This window comes from Pipistrellus kuhlii, unplaced genomic scaffold (assembly GCF_014108245.1).
Source record: "Pipistrellus kuhlii isolate mPipKuh1 unplaced genomic scaffold, mPipKuh1.p scaffold_m20_p_6, whole genome shotgun sequence".
Taxonomy (NCBI): domain Eukaryota; kingdom Metazoa; phylum Chordata; class Mammalia; order Chiroptera; family Vespertilionidae; genus Pipistrellus; species Pipistrellus kuhlii.
The window spans coordinates 54,666,657-54,684,320 of NW_023425562.1; the positions used below are offsets into that span (position 1 = coordinate 54,666,657).

A 17,664-nucleotide genomic window follows, 5' to 3' on the forward strand; every position below is an offset into this window, starting at 1 on the left:
GCAGCTGATCGATGTTTCTCTCTCATTGATGTTTCTAGCTCTCCATCCCTCTCCTTTTCTCTCTGTAAAAAAAAAAAAAAAAAAAAAAAAAAAAATCAATTTTAAAAAATGCTCCAGTCATGCTTGCTCCCAGCTCCAAGCCTTTGGATACATGGCCCCCTCTGCCTGGAATGCCCTCTTCCCTCGATCTGGAAAAACCCTGCTCCTATTTGCCCTCGGCGTGGCTGTCACCTTCACTGGGGAGGAAACAGGGCTCAGTGTCTTCTTCCCTGTCAGCGCCAACCTCCTACCCACTGGGGTCCCAGAGGCCGTGAACCCCCCAAGGGTGGGGACCATGACTAATTCATCGCCAGGCTGGCCAGGCTCAGAGCAGGGACTCCTCAGTTAGCCAGGAGGCGACTGGATGTGTCGGAAGTCTGACTGCTGGCTTACTTCCACATTTCACCAGCCTGACTCCACTGTTTACTGGCTGGGAACCCATGGACTTGTGCCTCAGTTTCCTCATCTGTGCAAAGCTGGCCGTGAGAATACCCACTCACAGTGTGGGGATGAATGAGCTCATACGTGCAATCACTTGGTACGGTGCCTGGTGCTCAATAAATAACGCCCGAGAGAGTGGAGGAGAGAACAGGTGGTGGGCAGCTGCGCGGGCGGGAGCTTGGTCCAGGCGGGCGCCTCCTTCAGGGCGGCCCTGGCTGCATCTTTTCCCACCGCTGCCCTGCTGGGTCCAAGGTGGCCGGTGGAATGTGAGGCCAGTGGACACAGACAGGAAGAGGCAGCGTCACCAGCCTTGGTGTAATGCAAACCAGATGCAGCCTCAGACCCATGGGGTGGTCACTGTGGGCTTGGCCAAGGCCCAGAGGCAGGAAATAGTCTTGGAGGAACGCTCTCTGGGCTGGGACCAGCCAGGAGGAGCTGTCCCACCGAGGCCGTTAACCCTTCTGAGCCCACAAAGGGGGCCAGGACGCCGGCAGAGGAAGCTTGTGGTTCCGGCCCCATGAGGCACAGAGCACCTCGCAGGAAAGGCCACAGCACCAGATTCCACCGGCCACACACCAGGCTCCATGGCGGGCAGGGCACACCAAGCAAGGGGCAGGGGACAGTCATAGCCTAGCACTTGGGACTTGCAGATCCGAAGCTTTGGCCCTGACCTGGCTCCAGCCGGCAGGCCCAAACCAGCTGAGGGTTCATGCCTCCATCAGGTGGCTCCTGGTGAGGGGGGGGTAGGAGAGTTGGGGGGGGGGGGGAGAAGTTGCTTCCACCTCCCCCGAGGCTGCTGGCGATGGAGGCTCCAGTGACAGGTGCTGGGGCCAGGCCTGCAGAGAGGCAGGACCTCGGTCCCATTTTAGGGGCTGCCCGCCCCCCCCTCCCCCCAGCTTTTTCCTAGGTGTGCTCTGTGGCCCTCGGAAAGAGCAAACTCTCCCTGAATCCCCATTTCCCTACCCATATTGCTACCTCCAGAGACCAGGGGAGGCCCAAAGGAGACACCTAATAATAAAAAAGAGCTTCCTAAGATATACTCCTGGGAAGGGGTGGGGACAGAGGCAGAGATCAGCCTGTTCCCTGGGCCTGGGTGGGCTTCTCGGCCAGGGTCTATTCGCTTGCTGTGTGACCTCGATCCAGTCACCTTCCCTCTCTGAACCTGTGCAATGCGGTGAGCGAGCACCTAGTCCCAGATGCTGATTATCACTAAGGCCCTAGGAATGGCAGAGGGGAGCAGGGCTGAGGGCTTTCTATCAGGAAGGAGGAGCCAGGGGTCCTGGGTTCTAGGTCCAGCCGTTGCTGTCTCTGCTGAGGGGCCTTCCTCGCTTCGGCCACGGCTTCCACAGCTGGACCCAGGCCCTAACTCTCTGCTGTCACCGGACCTCATTCCTCCTCCCCGCCAACCCACAGCAGTGACTCACCCCTCATCATCACGCTGTGTGGCCAGAGCTGAGCCTGGGTGGGGGCCAGCGAGGCTGAGAACCAGAGGAAGCCACAGGCCCAGCCCAGCTGGCAGGTGGCAGGTGGGCAGGCAGCGGGATCCTCGGCCGTGGGGGCCTTGCCCTTAAGCTCATTTCCCACCACGAGCCCAAGCTAGGCTCCCAAGCCCCTCCACGCCCTGGCTAAGCGCCCACCAGGCCCAGACCCAGAGTCACCCACTCCGTGAGGCACCTGCTGCAGCAGGACCTGCACCCACCTGTGGAAGCGGGCAGGGGTGGCGGTGAGGACCCTGCCTCCCCCGGGGGTGGTCACTAGGGGGTGGCCAAGGCCCAGAGGCAGGGGACCCGTGTTCATCGCGGAGGCAGGGGAGGGAGGGGAGGAGCTGTCGTGGTCTCGGTCTGTGGGCAGGTCCAAGCTTCTCAGGAGGCAGGCAGCGCAGCAGTTAAGAGCGTGGGCTCTGGGCCTAGACTGGGTACAAGTCCTGGCTCTGCCACTGACCGCTGTATGAGCCTGAGTACGTGGCTTATCCTCCATGAGGCTTGGCTTTCCCGCCTGAGAAGCAGACACAACACAACGCCCGCCTCGCAGGGTCACCGAGAGCAGCGGGTGCGATCATGAGCAGAGCCGGGCCGGGCCGGCACCATGAAGGTGCGCCATGTACGTGACCTGCGCTCCGTGCCACCCCCGCTGGGACCCGGGCCATGCCTCCGGCAGGCGGACCAGCCGCCCACTTCTGACCAATGTCCTCCGGATGCACCCTCTGAGGGTCACGCTCTCCTGTCACCCCACCCCCAGCAGATGGGGCCCCCTCCTCTGCCCTGCAGGCCTGTGGGGAGGGAGGCTGTAGTCCAGCAAGAACAGCTCTCCCGAGGCCTCCTGGGAGGACCCCCCCGCCCCGCAGGCCCAGCGAAGACTCCGCTCTCTGCCGACGCTGGGCTCTGGTGAGAAGCAGGGTGGGCTCAGAGCACGAGCCTGCTCTGGGAGACAGAGGGTTCGTGTCAAGCCCCAGCTTCTGACTTGCTGAGTACTCACTCCTCACGTTTCCTCCCCTCCTCAAGCCTCAGTTTCCCCCTTGGTAATAGGAATAATAATATCTACCCACCTAACCTTTCTGAGAGGAGTAAATGAGTTACTATACATACACGTGCTCAGAGAGAGCCCGGTACACAGTAGTCACCCCGTAGGTAGGTGTTAGCTGGTGCTGTGCCCTCCCTCTCACAGGTGAGGGAACTGAGGCACAATGTAGAGGAGCCACCTGCCCAGATCGTGCCCTGGGCAGGGTGGCTCCCGAGGCTGCACCGGTGACGGTGACCCTGGGAACCAGCACGCCGCTCGCCGGCCGGGGGTCGCCTGTGACGTCGTCTGAATGAATGCAGGGAGATGAGGCCACATCCAACCTGTACATTTATTTACAAGGCACAAGCTGAGAGCAGGCTGGGGGCCGCCACGGCCTCTGCACTTCTCCGGGGCCTGTGACTCCGTCCTCTGAAGCCCTCGTGGCAGGGGCGGGGGCCACCGCGGCCGGTGGAGCCAGCGAGCGAGGCCCTCAGGCAAGTTCGGGGTGGTCTTCCGCCCCCCCCCCCCACCCCCTCCGCCAGGCCTGGGCGGCGTCCTCCCGCTCGCTCGCTCACTCGGAGTTCCTGTGTGTTGGTGGTCGGCGGGGAAGGTGGGAGGGAGCCGGAGCCGGCCAGATGGTGTGTGCTCGGCCTTATCTGCTGGGTGCAGGGAGGCGGGCGGGGCGCGGGAGCCTCTCTCACAAAGCCCGCTCTGTCTGCCGGCAGCTGGGCCTCAGGAACCGACGTTGTTGCCTTCCTGCCCCACCAAGAGCCTCCCATCCACACCCGCAGGGGCCCCCCACATGGGGACCCCACCCCTTCAGCTGAGAGCAAGCTCAGGCCAGGGTGCCCCGGCGGGGCCACGCAGGGGTCACCAGGCCAGCAGTTCCAGAGGTGGGGCCAGGGAGGGAGCAGCAGGCCCATGGCATCGGGCGGTGGCTGAGGGGCCGGAGCTGGCCGGGGGCGGCGTCAGCAGGATGGACTCAGGCCACACCCGAGGCGGCTCTCATCGGGGAAGCGGTCGCCGTGTGGGGGCGTGGGGAGCCCCGAGCCGCCCAGCCTGGCGCAGCCCTGTCCTGGCCAGGCCACCCTGGGGTCTGGCCATCTGCTCTGGCCTTCTGGGCTGTGAGGCCTCAGCCCCGGCCGCCGGGCAGCTGCATCCAGGCCTCGGCCGCTTCTGGGGCTCAGACCCCCAGCGCCATCAGTGCCCCTGAGCTGCTGATCTTCTTGAAGCGGTTGGCAGCGCTGACAGCGATGAAGTTTTTCTGGGGGAGGGAGGAGAGGGGTCCCAGTCAGCATCGGGCAGCTGAGTGTCTCCTAACGTCCCCTTGATTGCAGGAGGGCCAGCGGCCAGGGAGGGTGCAGTGTTCAAAATGGCCACAGGAGGCGCCATGACTGCACCCTCCAGGATTCCTTCCTTCCACAGGTTGGTCAGCCAGACCAGTGCTCTGTCAAGGTGCTCCAAGCGAAAGACAAACCCCTAGCCATGGCCAGAGAGTCCCTCCACACCCTGCCCCCGCTCCCTTCTGCGCTCATCTCCCCACCCCGTAGGTTCCCCATCAGTCCTGGTTTCCTGCCTGCTCCCCACACTTGCCAACCAGCTTCTCCCTCAGGGCCTTTGCGTTGGCTGTTCCCTCCGCCTGGACCGCTCACCCCTCGCCTCCTTCAGGTCTCTGTCCACATCCTCCCTCTCAGTGAGTCCTCCCTGAGCCCCCATTTAGCAGTGCGACTCTCCTCTGGCACTCCGGACCATCCTTGTTCTTCTAGAGCCCTTCCCTAAGCCTCTTCATATCTCCCCACCCCCCACCCACACCCCCAAACGTCAGTCCACAAACACTGAACTCCTGTGTCTTATCCATTGGTTTGTATCCCCGGTGCCTGGAGGTAGCAGAGGCTCCATTGATATTTGAAAAGGGCAGGAAGGAAGCCTGTGAAGAGGTCAGAGACCTCTTCCTGACCCTGAGCCCCAGGCGGATGCCCCTCCTCAGGGTGAAGGGGGTGGGGGGGAAGGTCAGGAGCCAGCCCAGGAAAGAGAGAACAGCCAACCCTGTTCTCAGGCAGGGCCAGGCCTGGTGGGTGGAACTTGCCAAGGCAGGCCTGGTGGGGCCGAGAACTGGTGCCAGGAGCTCTTCCCGCCCTGCCGCCGCTCCCCTCAGCCACCCCCAGCCCCGCGGTACCTTCCAGCGTCTCTTCATGAGGTATTTCTTAAGCAAGATCTGGGACTTGAGGCGTCGGTTGCAGCGCTTGGCTTTCTCGGCCAGGTTGTTGAGCCAGGGGTGGGCGAGGCACTGGGCAGCGCTCATGCGGGCCCTGCGGGGGAGGGTGCGGCGAGGAGAGGGTGGATGGCTTGCCCACGGGCACCGGCGCCCAGCCAGCCTTGCAACCAGGGCCCACCCCGCCTGCACACGCGTGCACTGGGCTCGCCCAGGGGGGTGCGCGAGCCTCACCCCTGGTCCTTGACGATGAGGTGGGAGACGAAGTCTTTGGCCTCATCGGACACGGCCTCGAAGGTCTCCTCGTCAAAGTACCAGTTGGCAGCCAGGACGTTGTTCAGGGTCTCTGTGTCATCGTCTCCCAGGAAGGGGGAGAGGCCACTCAGCCTGGAGGGAGGGGATGGCGGCGGGCGGCGGGGTGAGACCGGACATGCTAAGCCACCTGGGAGGGTTTGGGGGGCGGGGATAGATCCTAGGAGGCAGCACCAGATGCTGAAAAGACCCCCAGCCTCTCACGTGGGACAGACCTGAGTTTGAATCTGGCTGGGTGACCTTGGGCAAGTCACTTCCCCTCTCTGAGCCTCACTCTTCTCATCTGTAAAACGGGCATCATCATCCCAGCTTCCCAGGGTTACAGTGAAGGAGAGGAACGGTGAGGGCACAAAAATGTCCACCACCCCTGTGCCCCCGCCCGGGGCCATCAGAGACCTGCTGTCCAGTCCCTGGGCTGGGATGCTATGCCTTCAGGGGCCTCGGTTTCTCCATTTGTAAAATGGGTGCCAAGTTCCCCTGCCCTGGTTCTCCCTAACACTCCCAACTCCCAGCAGAACCCTGACCGAGTGAACGAGTGGGGTGAGACCACCTCACCTGGACCCCGAGGCCAGCCCCGGCCTCCGCCGCCCACCCGGCGCCCGACCCCAGGACCCCGCGCTCCCCGGGGCTCACAGCATGTAGGTGATGACCCCCATACTCCACATGTCCGTCTTGTCGGAGATTTGGTCGTAATTCACCACCTCAGGGGACAGGAACTCCGGGGTCCCAAAGTTCACCTTCAGCTTCTCGTTGGGGTTGTACCTGGGGGTGAGACCAAGTGCTCAGAGCACAGCCCGCTGCCTCCCCCCCCCGCCCCGCCCTCTGGCCTCCTCAGAGGCCGGCCCTGGCCTCCCCCCCAGGTGGTACCTCCGTGCCAGGCCGAAGTCAATGATCTTCACCAAGTGGCCGGTGTTGTTGACACACAGGATGTTCTCTGGCTGAGGAGAAGGGGTGGCCCGGATTGGCCTCTGGCCCGGCCATCCTCCCTCCCCATTCAGGTCCACCCCGGTCCCCGGTCCAGCCAGAGGCCCAGGCCGCCATCCACGCCCCCAGCCTGCCTGCTCCAGGCACAGATGTGGACCCCGAGCGCCCGAGAGGGATTGGAGAGAGGCATTGCAGCGCCAGGCTTCTGGGTGGGTGCAGACGGCATTTTCCCTCATCTCAGGCCAGGAAAGAACAGTGTTCCCGCAGTTCTGAGGGCGCAGTCACTCTGTGCCCTGGGGAGAGGCTCGTTCAGGGTCACCAGCGGGTACGTGGAGCCCTGGAGACCAGAGCTCTCAGCAGAAGCCTCGCTCGGGGCTCTCAGAAGAGGCCTCCTGGGCACGGAGGGCCTCACGCCGCTCCCGGCGTGCTCTGAGAGGGGTGCTCTTGTCTCCCGGTCAGGGACGAGGACAGCGCCTACAGCTGTCAGGCCCTGAATCAGTCACTTCCCGTGATTAGCTCCTCAGTCTTTCCAACCGCGCTGTGAGGCAGAGGCTGTCACTTCCCGGGCCCATTTCACAGCTGAGGAAACTGAGGCTCGGACAGGAGTGACTTGGCTACCGTCGCCCAACAAGTAAGTGACAGTGCCAGGGCTTGATGCCAGGACCGGCTGACGCCAGCGCTGGTCTTCCGATATCATTCTGCCTGCTGCCAGCCGGCAAAGACCCACCGTGCACGCCACAGGGGAGGGCCTGGGCCGACGGCATCCTTTGCTCCCCACCCTCAGTACCGAACTAAGACCCGTGGGTGCTCAGGCAGGGCTCCCAGAATCCTATGTGAGTGACGTCACTTCAAGGCTAGTCCCTCCCACGCTGGGTGCTTCCTGTAACCCAAGGGCACCACCAGTGGACCATAAACTCTATTGCTTCCCCTAGCCTGCGATGGAGTGGGACTGAGCGAGGTCGGAAGAGGGATATAACTGTTCTCTCAGGAAGCTTTTCTTGTTAGCGCCTTCTATGTGTGTATCGCTGCACTGGCACTAAACTTACTGTCTTGTTTGTCTGACGCCTCTCCTAGTTTGTCAGCTTCATAGGGGCAGGCGTTTGGGTCTGCTCAGTTCACCGCGATCTGCACCTGCTGCTGGAACAGCGTGTGGCATGGCGTAGGCCAGTGTTTCCCAAAGTGTGGTACGCGTACCCCCAGGGGAACGGGAAGAGTTTGGTGGGGGTATGCACTGCACCGTGCTTAGCTGCGCCTAATTCTACGTTCTCATGAGTACGAGGGGGACTCAGCATTACGAAAATTATAGAAGGGGTACACATATGTCAAAAGTTTGGGCAACACTGGCGTGGGCCCTCGACAAATATTTGTTCACTAAACAGGCAAACACATCTGTTTCCAGGTGTTGGTCTATTTAGTGTCTTTCAGGGCCCAGCACAGAAGTAAGTGCTTTTGCAACACTGAGTAGTAAGCTCTTTGTGGGAGGCCCTGTGCTTGGGGGCCACAGGGCTGCAAAAGGCACTTTCAGCAAGTGCCTCGTGTCAGACTGGAAGCTCCTGAGAGCCAGGACCAAGCCTCTTGCTTGGTTTTCCGTCCCGTTCTTTATCTCTGGTATTTAGTAAGTGCTCCATCCTTGGTGAGTCTCCAGGTGGGAGGATGGAGGGAGGGAGAGAAGAAGGGGTGGGAGAAAGGAGGGATGGCTGGTTGCCACCCTGATTTCAGGCGGTCAGAGGCGGCTCCCGGCCCTCCCAGGAGACCCAGCCCCAGTACCTTGAGGTCCAGGTGCAGGACCTGCATCTGGTGCATGAAGAGGATCCCGTCGCAGATCTGCCGGACAAACACCATGGTGTCCACCTCGGTCAGCTGGTAGTCCTCGTCCACAATCCTCTCGAAGAGCTCTCCGCCCTCGATGCTGCGTGCACAGACCCTCTGCAGGCTGCTCCCGGGCCCCGCACCCCCCGCCCCGCCCCCCTGCTGGCACTCACTACTCCAAGAACAGGATGATGTCGTGGGGGGTCTCGATGGCTGCGTAGAGCTGGATCAGGTTGCGGTGGTTGAGCTGGTTCATAACCTCGATCTCGAGCATCACCATTTCCTGGGGACCAGGGGAGCCAGGGGGCCATCCAAGGGTCACCGCTCCCTGCCCTCCACCCTCCAGACCCACACCCTGATGGGAACCTGGCCTGGACACTGCCCAGCCTCCTCCTCCTCACTGGCCTCCGTGCCCGTCCCCAAGCCTGTGTCCTCCCCACCCCCAGTGCTTCCTTTGCAGTTCTTCCTCTCCTCCTGGCAGGATACGGGGGATCCAAGGGCCCAGACCTCCCCGCTCATCACTCCCCTCCCGACACCCTCTCCCTGGGCATTCTCCTCAAGCCCCATGACTGGGTAATTCCACCCGGATGTGACCAATCTCCAAATGCTCTCCCCACTGAGCACTGCCTTGAACTCAGCACACCCACATCGCCAGCTGCCATTTATTTCCCTCGGATGTCCAGAGGCATCGCAACTCTGTCAAGTCCAAAATTAAACCCTCGTTACCGCCCCTTCCCCACATTTGAGCTTGTCCATTAGCAAGAGGACATCGCTCTTCACCCAGGCGTGCGGGACTCCAGGTTAGGGGCAATCCCAGATTCTTTCTTTAATCTTGCTTCCTCACACCCCATGTCCAATCCATCAGTCAATCTTCTGGCTCTACCTTCGAACCAGATTACAAATCCAATGATTTCTCACCTCCTCCACCACTGCCGTCCTAGCCTACGCCGCCATTAATTGTCACGTTGAGAAAGTTTGCAAGCCAGCTGTCACACTGGGAGTTTGAAATCAGTGATGGTAGAAATATTTACACCACGGAAATTGGCAAAGGCCACCAGTCAGGCCTCTCCCTGAATTTTCTCACCTCCCTCCTCCCCAGGACATCATATCACTAACCCGAATCACTCACTTCATCTCTCTCATCCATTCCTCCATTCCTATCTCACCTCGCATACATTCCTCAGGGAGGCCTAGCCTCGCCCCCTCTATCTACACATCCCCGCACACTCCACTCTCCCTGGTTCTTACCTGCCTTTATTTCTCCTCCTAGCACCTCTCAGTTCCTGGCACCAGGCTTATTGTGCATTCTGCTTTTTAGTTGTCTGTTTCTCTTCTCTAGCATGTCAGCCCGTAAGGGCAGGGACTCTTAGTGCACTGCCATTTCCTCTGCACATTGAATGGCACACCAAAAATTGTTTGGTGAGAATTAACCAATAGCTGCCTCCAGTGGATGTATGCAGCACACATGGATTGAGCATCTACACTGAGCCAGGCCCGTGAGAGAGGCCTGGGGACCCAGCAGTCAATAACATGCATCCAGGCCCTGTCAAGTGGAAGAGGCAGAGAAAGACAGAGTCACAGAGAAAACACGTGCCTTTGTGCATGGCCTCTGCCAGGAATGGCCATAAGCTCACCTCTCAGCTCCCTCTGCCCCAACTCAAGAGTCCCAGCATTCCCTGCTGTTTCCAGCACTCAGCCCTCGCCTCCCACAGTCCCTCCTTCTTCACAGTCTTCATGACAGCAGGCCAGGAAGGTCCCCTGACCCACAGGCCGGAACAGGCCTCCCCTGCCCTCTCCTCTCTGCCGCCTGCCCCAGCTCTCCCGGGTCACAGCTCTCACTACACCAGGTGGCTCGGTTGTCCTCACCTCCTCACACCCGACTCCCTCGCTCCATGTGAGCCTCTGCCTGCATTCCCTCCTTCCTGCTTCCTTCCTCACTTGTTCCTCTTTCCCCTTCCCTGCTTCCTTCTTTCCTCCCTCTCTCCCTCCTTCCCTTTCTCTCTCCTTTTCTCCTTCCTCCCTCCCTCCCTCAAGCTCTCGGCCTCCTCGGAGCCAGGCCTGGGCTGGGTGCTGGAGGCAGACCTCTAGACCAGGCCACTTCGGTGCTGCCTGAGGGCAGGGACCTCAGCCACTGCACTCCCAGACGCCCAGGGCCCAGCATGGGCCTGGCCCGGAGCCTGCCCTTCTCAGTGTTGGCTGAACTGAACAGAACAGAGGGCACGAGTGTCCTGTGCCTAGCAGGGGGAGTCCCGGGATGAGTTCACTAACTGAGGTGTCTGGTTCACGTTGAGGGGCATCAGGCCCCAGTGGTAGGGCTGTCCGTCTGTCCGTCTGTCCGGACAGACACGTGGGTAGGGGAAGGTGAGAGGCCCCCACACTCCAAAGATCCCCTCTCTCCCATAGCCAAGCCCACCCCCGCTACCTTGTCTTTGGGCGTCTGTTTCTTGATGACCTTGGCTGCCAGCTTGAGGCCAGTGGCTTTCTCTGTACAGGTACAGACGGCTCCGAACTTGCCGCTGGAGAGAGACGAGGCTGGGGGTGAGGGGGGGGGGGCAGGGGCTGAGGGGGCCAACTGGATCGCCACCATGAGGCGGGGGCACTCGCCCAGCCAGCCCTCACGCCCTCCTGAAGCTCTGCTTCTGGAACAATGGCTGAGCCACACAGACCGCGGGCACAGGAAGGGCTGCTGATCCTGATGTGACCGCCTGAGCTCTGGACCCCGGGGGGAACCTCCAGGGCTTTCTACAAAGCAGGAATCCACTGAGACAGACGGGAGAGCACTGTGCGCTCCTATTGGAAATGCTGAATGGGCGGGTTGTGTGTGTGTGTGTGTGTGTGTGTGTGTGTGTGAGAGAGAGAGAGAGAGAGAGAGAGAGAGAGAGAGAGAGAGGGAGGGAGAGAGAGAGAGACACGTGACATCTTGCACATGGCAGGTGCCACCACTAGAAGCCTGTGTTCATTGTGTAGCTTCCAAACTTGCACAGGGAAGACGTAAAGCTTCAGGGGCTTCCATGCTGTTCGGGGCCCAGGGCCCGGCTCTTACCCGCCCAGAGTCTCCTTGGAGTTCATGCTGAACTGGCTGTTGACGTTCCCGGTCCTCAGCTCCACAATGCGGTGGGGGAAGGGGGCCGGGGGAGGCGGGCAATCGTCTGGAGGCAGAGCAGAGCCATCACAGTGAGTGCCAGGAGCTGCGAGGATCCACCTACACTCCCCCACCCCCGACGCCACCCCCTACACCACCCCCACCCCACTCCTGCCTGGCCTGGGCCGTACCTGGGGCACAGCTGGCTCCAGGACAAGGGCTAGGGGACTCAGTTTCCAATTTCAGCTCTGCCACCACCTTGGGAGGCCTCTGCCTCTGCCTCTGCCTCGGCCAGAGGGAGGCTCACCTCCCCCTCCCCCTCCGGCACCACAATGGGGATGGCCCCTTAGACGACCGGGACCCTCCCCGGCTACCTGCGTCCCAAGCCACCTGCACTTCCACGGGAGAAAAAGGGGCCAGATAGGGGTTACCATGTCTGCCGGGGGCAGTGGTGGGATCTGCCTACCATCCCCTCCAATAGCACCACAGGCTGGCCAGGCTGGCCCCGGGAGGGGAGGGGAGGATAGATGGGGGAGGGGGGCAGAAGAGAGGGGGACGGAGTTTGGTAGGGAGAGGCTGCCACCTAGCGGCAGCCCCGGCGAACAGGGCGCTGGCGGTGGACGGGCTGAATCATCGGAATGGAAGCCTCTTTATAAATAGCCAGAGGCGGCAGGGAAGCCGGGCCGGGCCGGCGATAAATCAGACGGCCCTTGGAGGTGGTTCAGGTGCCGTCACCCTCGGGACGGGGCTGCGGGGCGGGGCGGGCGGAGGTCTCTGCGGCTCCGGAGGAGGCCGGGCTCCTGGCCGCCGCCCAGCCGCCAGGCCCGCCCACCCTGTCTGGGTGGCACCGTGCCGCTCCCCGGGCCGGCTGGCCGGGCTCCCAGGGCACCTCGGCCCGGGGGGAGGGTGTCAGGACACTCTGGCTCTCCTGACCCCGTCTCACCCCACCCCCAGCCCGGCCGAACCCTGGCCCCGGCCGCAGCCCCGCCGGCCGGGCTCACGCATGCGCGGTGGCTGCCCGCCGCCGGCCGCCCGGACCCGGGCTCCGGGGCTGGTCGCCGCTCAGGCCCCGCCGCGGCCCTGCCCCATCGCACACGCCGACTCCCTGGCCTCCGCTTCCCACGGACACCTGTGCTCCTCCCCACCCCGCCCGCGAAGCAGTCCGAGTACCAAAGCCTGGCATTTCAGTGCCACAGACTGACTTCACCTCCCGCCGCCCAGAGGGTTGGTGTGGCTCCAGTAACCTGCCTGGCATTTTCCAAAGCCCCCTGCTAGCCAAAGGAAAAGAAAGCCAAGACGGAGCTCCGGAGGGAGGACGCCCCAGAGGTGCAAGCCCTCTCCTAGCTGTGGATGTGGGGGCACTCGTCCCGTTTCCTTTTGCTGAGCCTCCGTTTCCCCATCTGTCAAAAGGGCCAAACACTCATGCGGCCTGGAGTCGGTTGTGTGGCACCTAGATGAATCAGCCTGGGTGAGACGTGGCTCAGAGCATTTCAGTCCTCTCGAGTGGGGGGAGACGTGGGGATCCCCTTTTCCCTCGAGCCCCCAGGCAGCCTCAAGCCCACCCCGGCCCCTGGCCTACCCAAGATCTGGAAGCAGTCCTCCTCCCTGGCTGTGAGGCTGAGGGGCTGCCCCACCTCCCATCTCGCCGCGGGGGGCACAGCCTGGAACTCGATCCCCCTCGAGGTGTCCCCTTCCACCTCAGCCTGGCCCGAAGCCTTCTCTCCGGCTTCCTGCTGGCCGCCTCGCGGGACATTTTCCCCTCCTTCTGCTGCTTTGGCTGGCACGGGATCTGGGGGGCTGGGGGTCACGGGCACCCCTTCAAAGATGAGCTCCAATGTCTCGTTTGGGGGCTTCTCCGCCAGCGGCTTCTCTGGGCTAGAAGGTGAGAACACAGAGGTGACGCCCTTACAGCCACGGCCCCGCGGTGGCCTCCGGCCCGTCTTCTTGCTTCCAAAGCCTCGTCTGCTCTGGGGAGCTGATGTAACCCTGCCCCCCAACCCCAAGCGCACGGGGCAATGTCTCCAAAGCCACTTTTTGCAAAATCAAGGAATGTTAACATTATCACAAATGACTGCGGACATTATCTTGACTATTAATACACTAATAGATAATAACTAACCATGAATAGGGTTATTGATGTGACCAATCATTATATGGATATAATTAGGGAGGTAAATACCTTTTGATTCATAAAAACAGTGGCAATGGGATTGATGTGAATATAAAATTTAAGTTGACAGGGTGTTATGATTGTGGCTTAACAACATATCCTTAATGACCTGGGTAATCTGATTAGCACTCAGGGAAGTGTAATTGAATGCATCCTGAGACTGATGCTTTCTTATGAAAAGTGTTAGTAAGTTAGGAAGTGTTAGGAAGGATCTACCCATCTGCAATGAGTCGCCTTTCCATGTTATGCTGATAATTATATTAACAAGAGGGGTTTTCCTTTCCTCCTGATAGTTCGGCTCCACCCTTGGGTAGGCCCAAGTGCACAGAATATGGGGAACCCTGGACTCTGGGTGCCTAGAGAAGAGGGGTTCCACCTGAGTGGTCTCTGAGCCCTCTCCTGCCTGACATGCTAGGCTTCTATGCAATTCCTGCTTTCTGCAAGGGTACAAGCAGGTGAACTCAGGACTACCCCACCCAGCACTGAATGTGACGGCAATGATTCCAGAACAGAGGAGCCCAGCCCGGCCCTGGGACAGCCCTTTCCCTGACCCCCCCGGGCCTTCACCTGGGGATGGCGGCAGGGCAGCTGGGGCAATGCAGGAAGGCTGGCGAGCCCCTCCTGGCTGCTGCGCGGCTCTCCAGGGCCTTCTTTTGCTCCTTGGACTCTCCAGGAGCCTGGCTGCCCGGGGACGCCTGGTTATCGCCGTCGCTGGGCTTCTCGACGCTGGCCTCAGCCGTCCGGCTCTGCTGGGGCAGGGCTGCCGGCTGCCCAGTGCTGCCCACGGCGCCTTCTCCCTCGGAGCCCTGGCAGGTAGCTGCGCGCTGGGCCAGGCCACCTTCCCCTTTCTCTGGGGCACCTTCCTTCACGGTGGGGGGACCAGATTCCTTCTTTGGATCTGGGGTGGCAGATTCCTTTTTTGGATCTGGGGGGCCAGGTTCCTTCTTTGGATCTGGGGGGACAGGTTCCTTCTTTGGATCTGGGGAGCCAGGTTCCTTCTTTGGATCTGGGGGGCCAGGTTCCTTCTTTGGATCTGGGGGGACAGGTTCCTTCTTTGGATCTGGAGTGCCAGGTTCCTTCTTTGGATCTGGGGGGCCAGGTTCCTTCTTTGGATCTGGGGGGCCAGATTCCTTCTTTGGATCTGGGGGGCCAGATTCCTTCTTTGGATCTGGGGGGCCAGGTTCCTTCTTTGGATCTGGGGGGCCAGATTCCTTCTTTGGATCTGGGGGGGCAGATTCCTTCTTTGGATCTGGGGGGACAGATTCCTTTTTTGGATCTGGGGGGGCAGGTTCCTTCTTTGGATCTGGGGGGCCAGGTTCCTTCTTTGGATCTGGGGGGCCAGGTTCCTTCTTTGGATCTGGGGGGCCAGATTCCTTTTTTGGATCTGGGCGGGCAGATTCTTTCTTTGGGTCTGGGGGGACAGAGTCTTTCTTTGGGTCTGGGGGGCCAGATTCCTTCTTTGGATCTGGGGGGACAGGTTCCTTCTTTGGATCTGGGGGGCCAGGTTCCTTCTTTGGATCTGAGGGGCCAGATTCCTTCTTTGGATCTGGAGGGCCAGGTTCCTTCTTTGGATCTGGGGGGCCAGGTTCCTTTTTTGGATCTGGGGGGCCAGATTCTTTTTTGGGGTCTGGAGGGGCAGTTTCTTTCTTTGGTTCTGGGGGGACAGGTTTCTTCTTTGGTTCTGGGGGGACAGGTTCCTTCTTTAGATCTGGGTTGGCAGGTTCTTTCTTTGGATCTGGGAGGCCAGATTCCTTCTTTGGGTCTGGGGGTGCAGAGTCTTTCTTTGAGTCTGGGGGGACAGGTTCCTTCTTTAGATCTGAGTTGGCAGATTCTTTCTTTGGATCTGGGGGGGCAGAGTCTTTCTTTGAGTCTGGGGGGACAGGTTCCTTCTTTAGATCTGAGTTGGCAGATTCTTTCTTTGGATCTGGGGGGCCAGAGTCTTTCTTTGGACCTGGGGGGGCAGGTTCTTTCTTTGGATCTGGGGGGGCAGGTTCTTTCTTTGGATCTGGGGGGGCAGATTCTCCTTTCTTTGGGACTGGGGGGGCAGGTTCCTTGTTTGGATCTGGGGGACCAGGGTCTTTCTTTGAGTCTGGGGGGGAAGGTTTCATATTTGGACCTGGGGGGGCAGTTTTTTTCTTTGGGTCTGGGGGTCCGGGGTCTTTCTTTGAGTCTGGGGGGGCAGCTTTCTTGTTTGGGTCTGGGGAGGCAGGTTCCTTGTTTGGATCTGGGTGGGCAGGTTCCTTGTTTGGGTCTGGGGGGACAGGTTCCTTGTTTGGATCTGGGGGGGCAGTTTCTTTCTTTGGGTCTGTGGGGACAAGGTCTTTCTCTGTAGCTGGGGGTCCTTCGCCTGCTGCACCTTGAGGTGCACTGTCTGTAGAGGAGGGGAGACATCAGTCAGGATTCACCCCCCTCCCCTCTCTCCCCAGCCAGGCTCACCAGAGACCAGCTCTGGGCCCAGGTCCCCACTAAGCAAAGATCTGCAAATGCTTGTCCCACTGAGCCTGTCGGGCCCTTTGACGGCTCTAGAGATGGGCTGCTGGGACCTCAGAGTCCATGCGGAGGGCTCCTGCTCCTCTGCTGGGCCCGGACAGCCCAGCACTCCTTGCCCGGTGTTTAGTGCCATCCATGAAAGCTTCACATTTTCCTAGCTTCTCTGGGGAGGAATTCATGCCAGCTCTTAACCAGCCCAGGCCTACCCAGAGAGAATTCGGGTTCCTGAGTCCCCCATGCACCACACAAAGAGGCCTTGGGCACAGAACTACCACCGAGGAACTGGCCCAGACCCGGATTCAAGCACCCCTTCCCAAGCAAGCTCCTCCCTCCGCCTCCTGCCCCAGCTTGGCACCTGTTGATGAGCTCTGGATTCCCATCTCCACTGCTCCGTTTTCTGTCGCCATGAGGTAGGAAGGCGTACGCTTCCGCTTGTCTAACTCAAGTCTTTCTAGCTGCAGAGAGAAGCGCGGGGCGTGCAGGCGGCCGGAGTCCTCCTCTTGTCAGGCCCAGCGGCCAGGGCCGGCTGCCTGAGGGGAGAGAGAGGTACCTGGAGCAGAGAGGGGCAACCTGGTGGCGTCTGTATGGCAGCGGCCGCCCAGGAGCCGTCCCGGGGCAGTTGTAAGGGATTGGGCCGGGTGGGCAGAGGCGGAGGCAGGGGTGCAGGCAGGGGAGGCGGGGACGGAGGAGAGGATCTCTTACACCAGGGGCCATGCAGCTCGGACTGCCACCACCTGTCACTCTTGGCCCCCATTCAGAGGACACAGCATTCTTCCCACGGACCGACGGGGGGGTCAGGCGGGGAGTGGTGTTGGAACAAGCAAAAGAGAAAAAGGAGGGGGCACCTGGGGCCCTGGGGCATGGGGCAGCAGCCTTTTCCCATGCCTTGGCTTGAACAGGACCAGGGAGGGGCCTGGAAAAAGAGGGGATCTCAGGCAGGGCTGAAGGGCAAGATTATGCCCAGACTGGGCCCCGGCTCTGCCCACCTGCATCCCACATGTCCTGGGGTCCCCCAGAACCAGGTTAGAGCCACACAGGCCCAAAAATAATCACCCTTGCCGAAACCAGTTTGGCTCAGTGGATAGAGCGTCGGTCTGCAGACTGAAAGGTCCCAGGTTCAACTCCGGTCAAGGGCATGTACCTTGGTTATGGGCACATCCCCGATAGGGGGTGTGCAGGAGGCAGCTGATCGATGTCTCTCTCTCATCGACGCTTCTAGCTCTCAATCCCTCCTCCTTCCTTTCTGTGGAAAATCAGTAAAATGTATTAAAAAAAAAAAAGAAAAAGAAAAAAGAAAGAAATAATCACCCTGACTCTAGTGCCCAGCTCTGTGCCTATGAGCTCTGCCTGGCAATTGGACCTACGTGGACCATCTTTGGATAAGAAATTGTCTCAGAGGTTCTTATTCAACATGCCCATGGGCCTAAAAGCCTTTTCTTTTGAAAATTTCTTTTTCGAATCATTGATCGGTTGCCTCATGCATGCCTGCTACTGGGGATCAAGCCTGCAATCCGGGCATGTGCCCTGACCGGGAATCAAACTGTGACTTTCTGGTTCATGGGTCAATGCTCAACCACTGAGCCACACCAGTGGGCTACCCTTTAACTTTTTTTATTTGAAAAATGAACTACGTGAACAGTTTACTATTCAAAGTGAGTGAATATTTCCAATATACTGTTATTGATT

At 60.3% G+C, this 17,664-nt stretch overlaps 1 protein-coding gene across 7 annotated transcripts; it reads right to left on the reverse strand.

Moving 5' to 3' along the window:
• Positions 1–3,309: 3,309 nt before the first annotated feature.
• Positions 3,310–16,677, reverse strand: MYLK2 (myosin light chain kinase 2). 7 transcript variants are annotated; one of them, XM_045574244.1, is made up of 16 exons: positions 16,529–16,677; positions 16,334–16,433; positions 15,605–15,859; positions 15,440–15,493; positions 14,889–15,223; positions 14,056–14,375; positions 12,898–13,193; positions 11,280–11,385; positions 10,659–10,752; positions 8,410–8,519; positions 8,195–8,336; positions 6,371–6,441; positions 6,137–6,265; positions 5,426–5,578; positions 5,156–5,288; positions 3,310–4,243 (listed from the first exon to the last, which is right to left on the reverse strand). In XM_045574244.1, exons 2-16 carry the CDS (start codon positions 16,383–16,385, stop codon positions 4,163–4,165), a joined length of 2,331 nt encoding a protein of 776 aa, XP_045430200.1. In that variant the 5' UTR covers positions 16,386–16,433; positions 16,529–16,677; the 3' UTR covers positions 3,310–4,162. The 7 variants fall into 7 exon arrangements, with proteins under 7 accessions (XP_045430200.1, XP_045430199.1, XP_045430198.1 ...); XM_045574243.1 differs by having other exon boundaries at positions 15,440–15,550; XM_045574242.1 differs by having other exon boundaries at positions 14,889–15,250; positions 15,440–15,550.
• Positions 16,678–17,664: the final 987 nt, after the last annotated feature.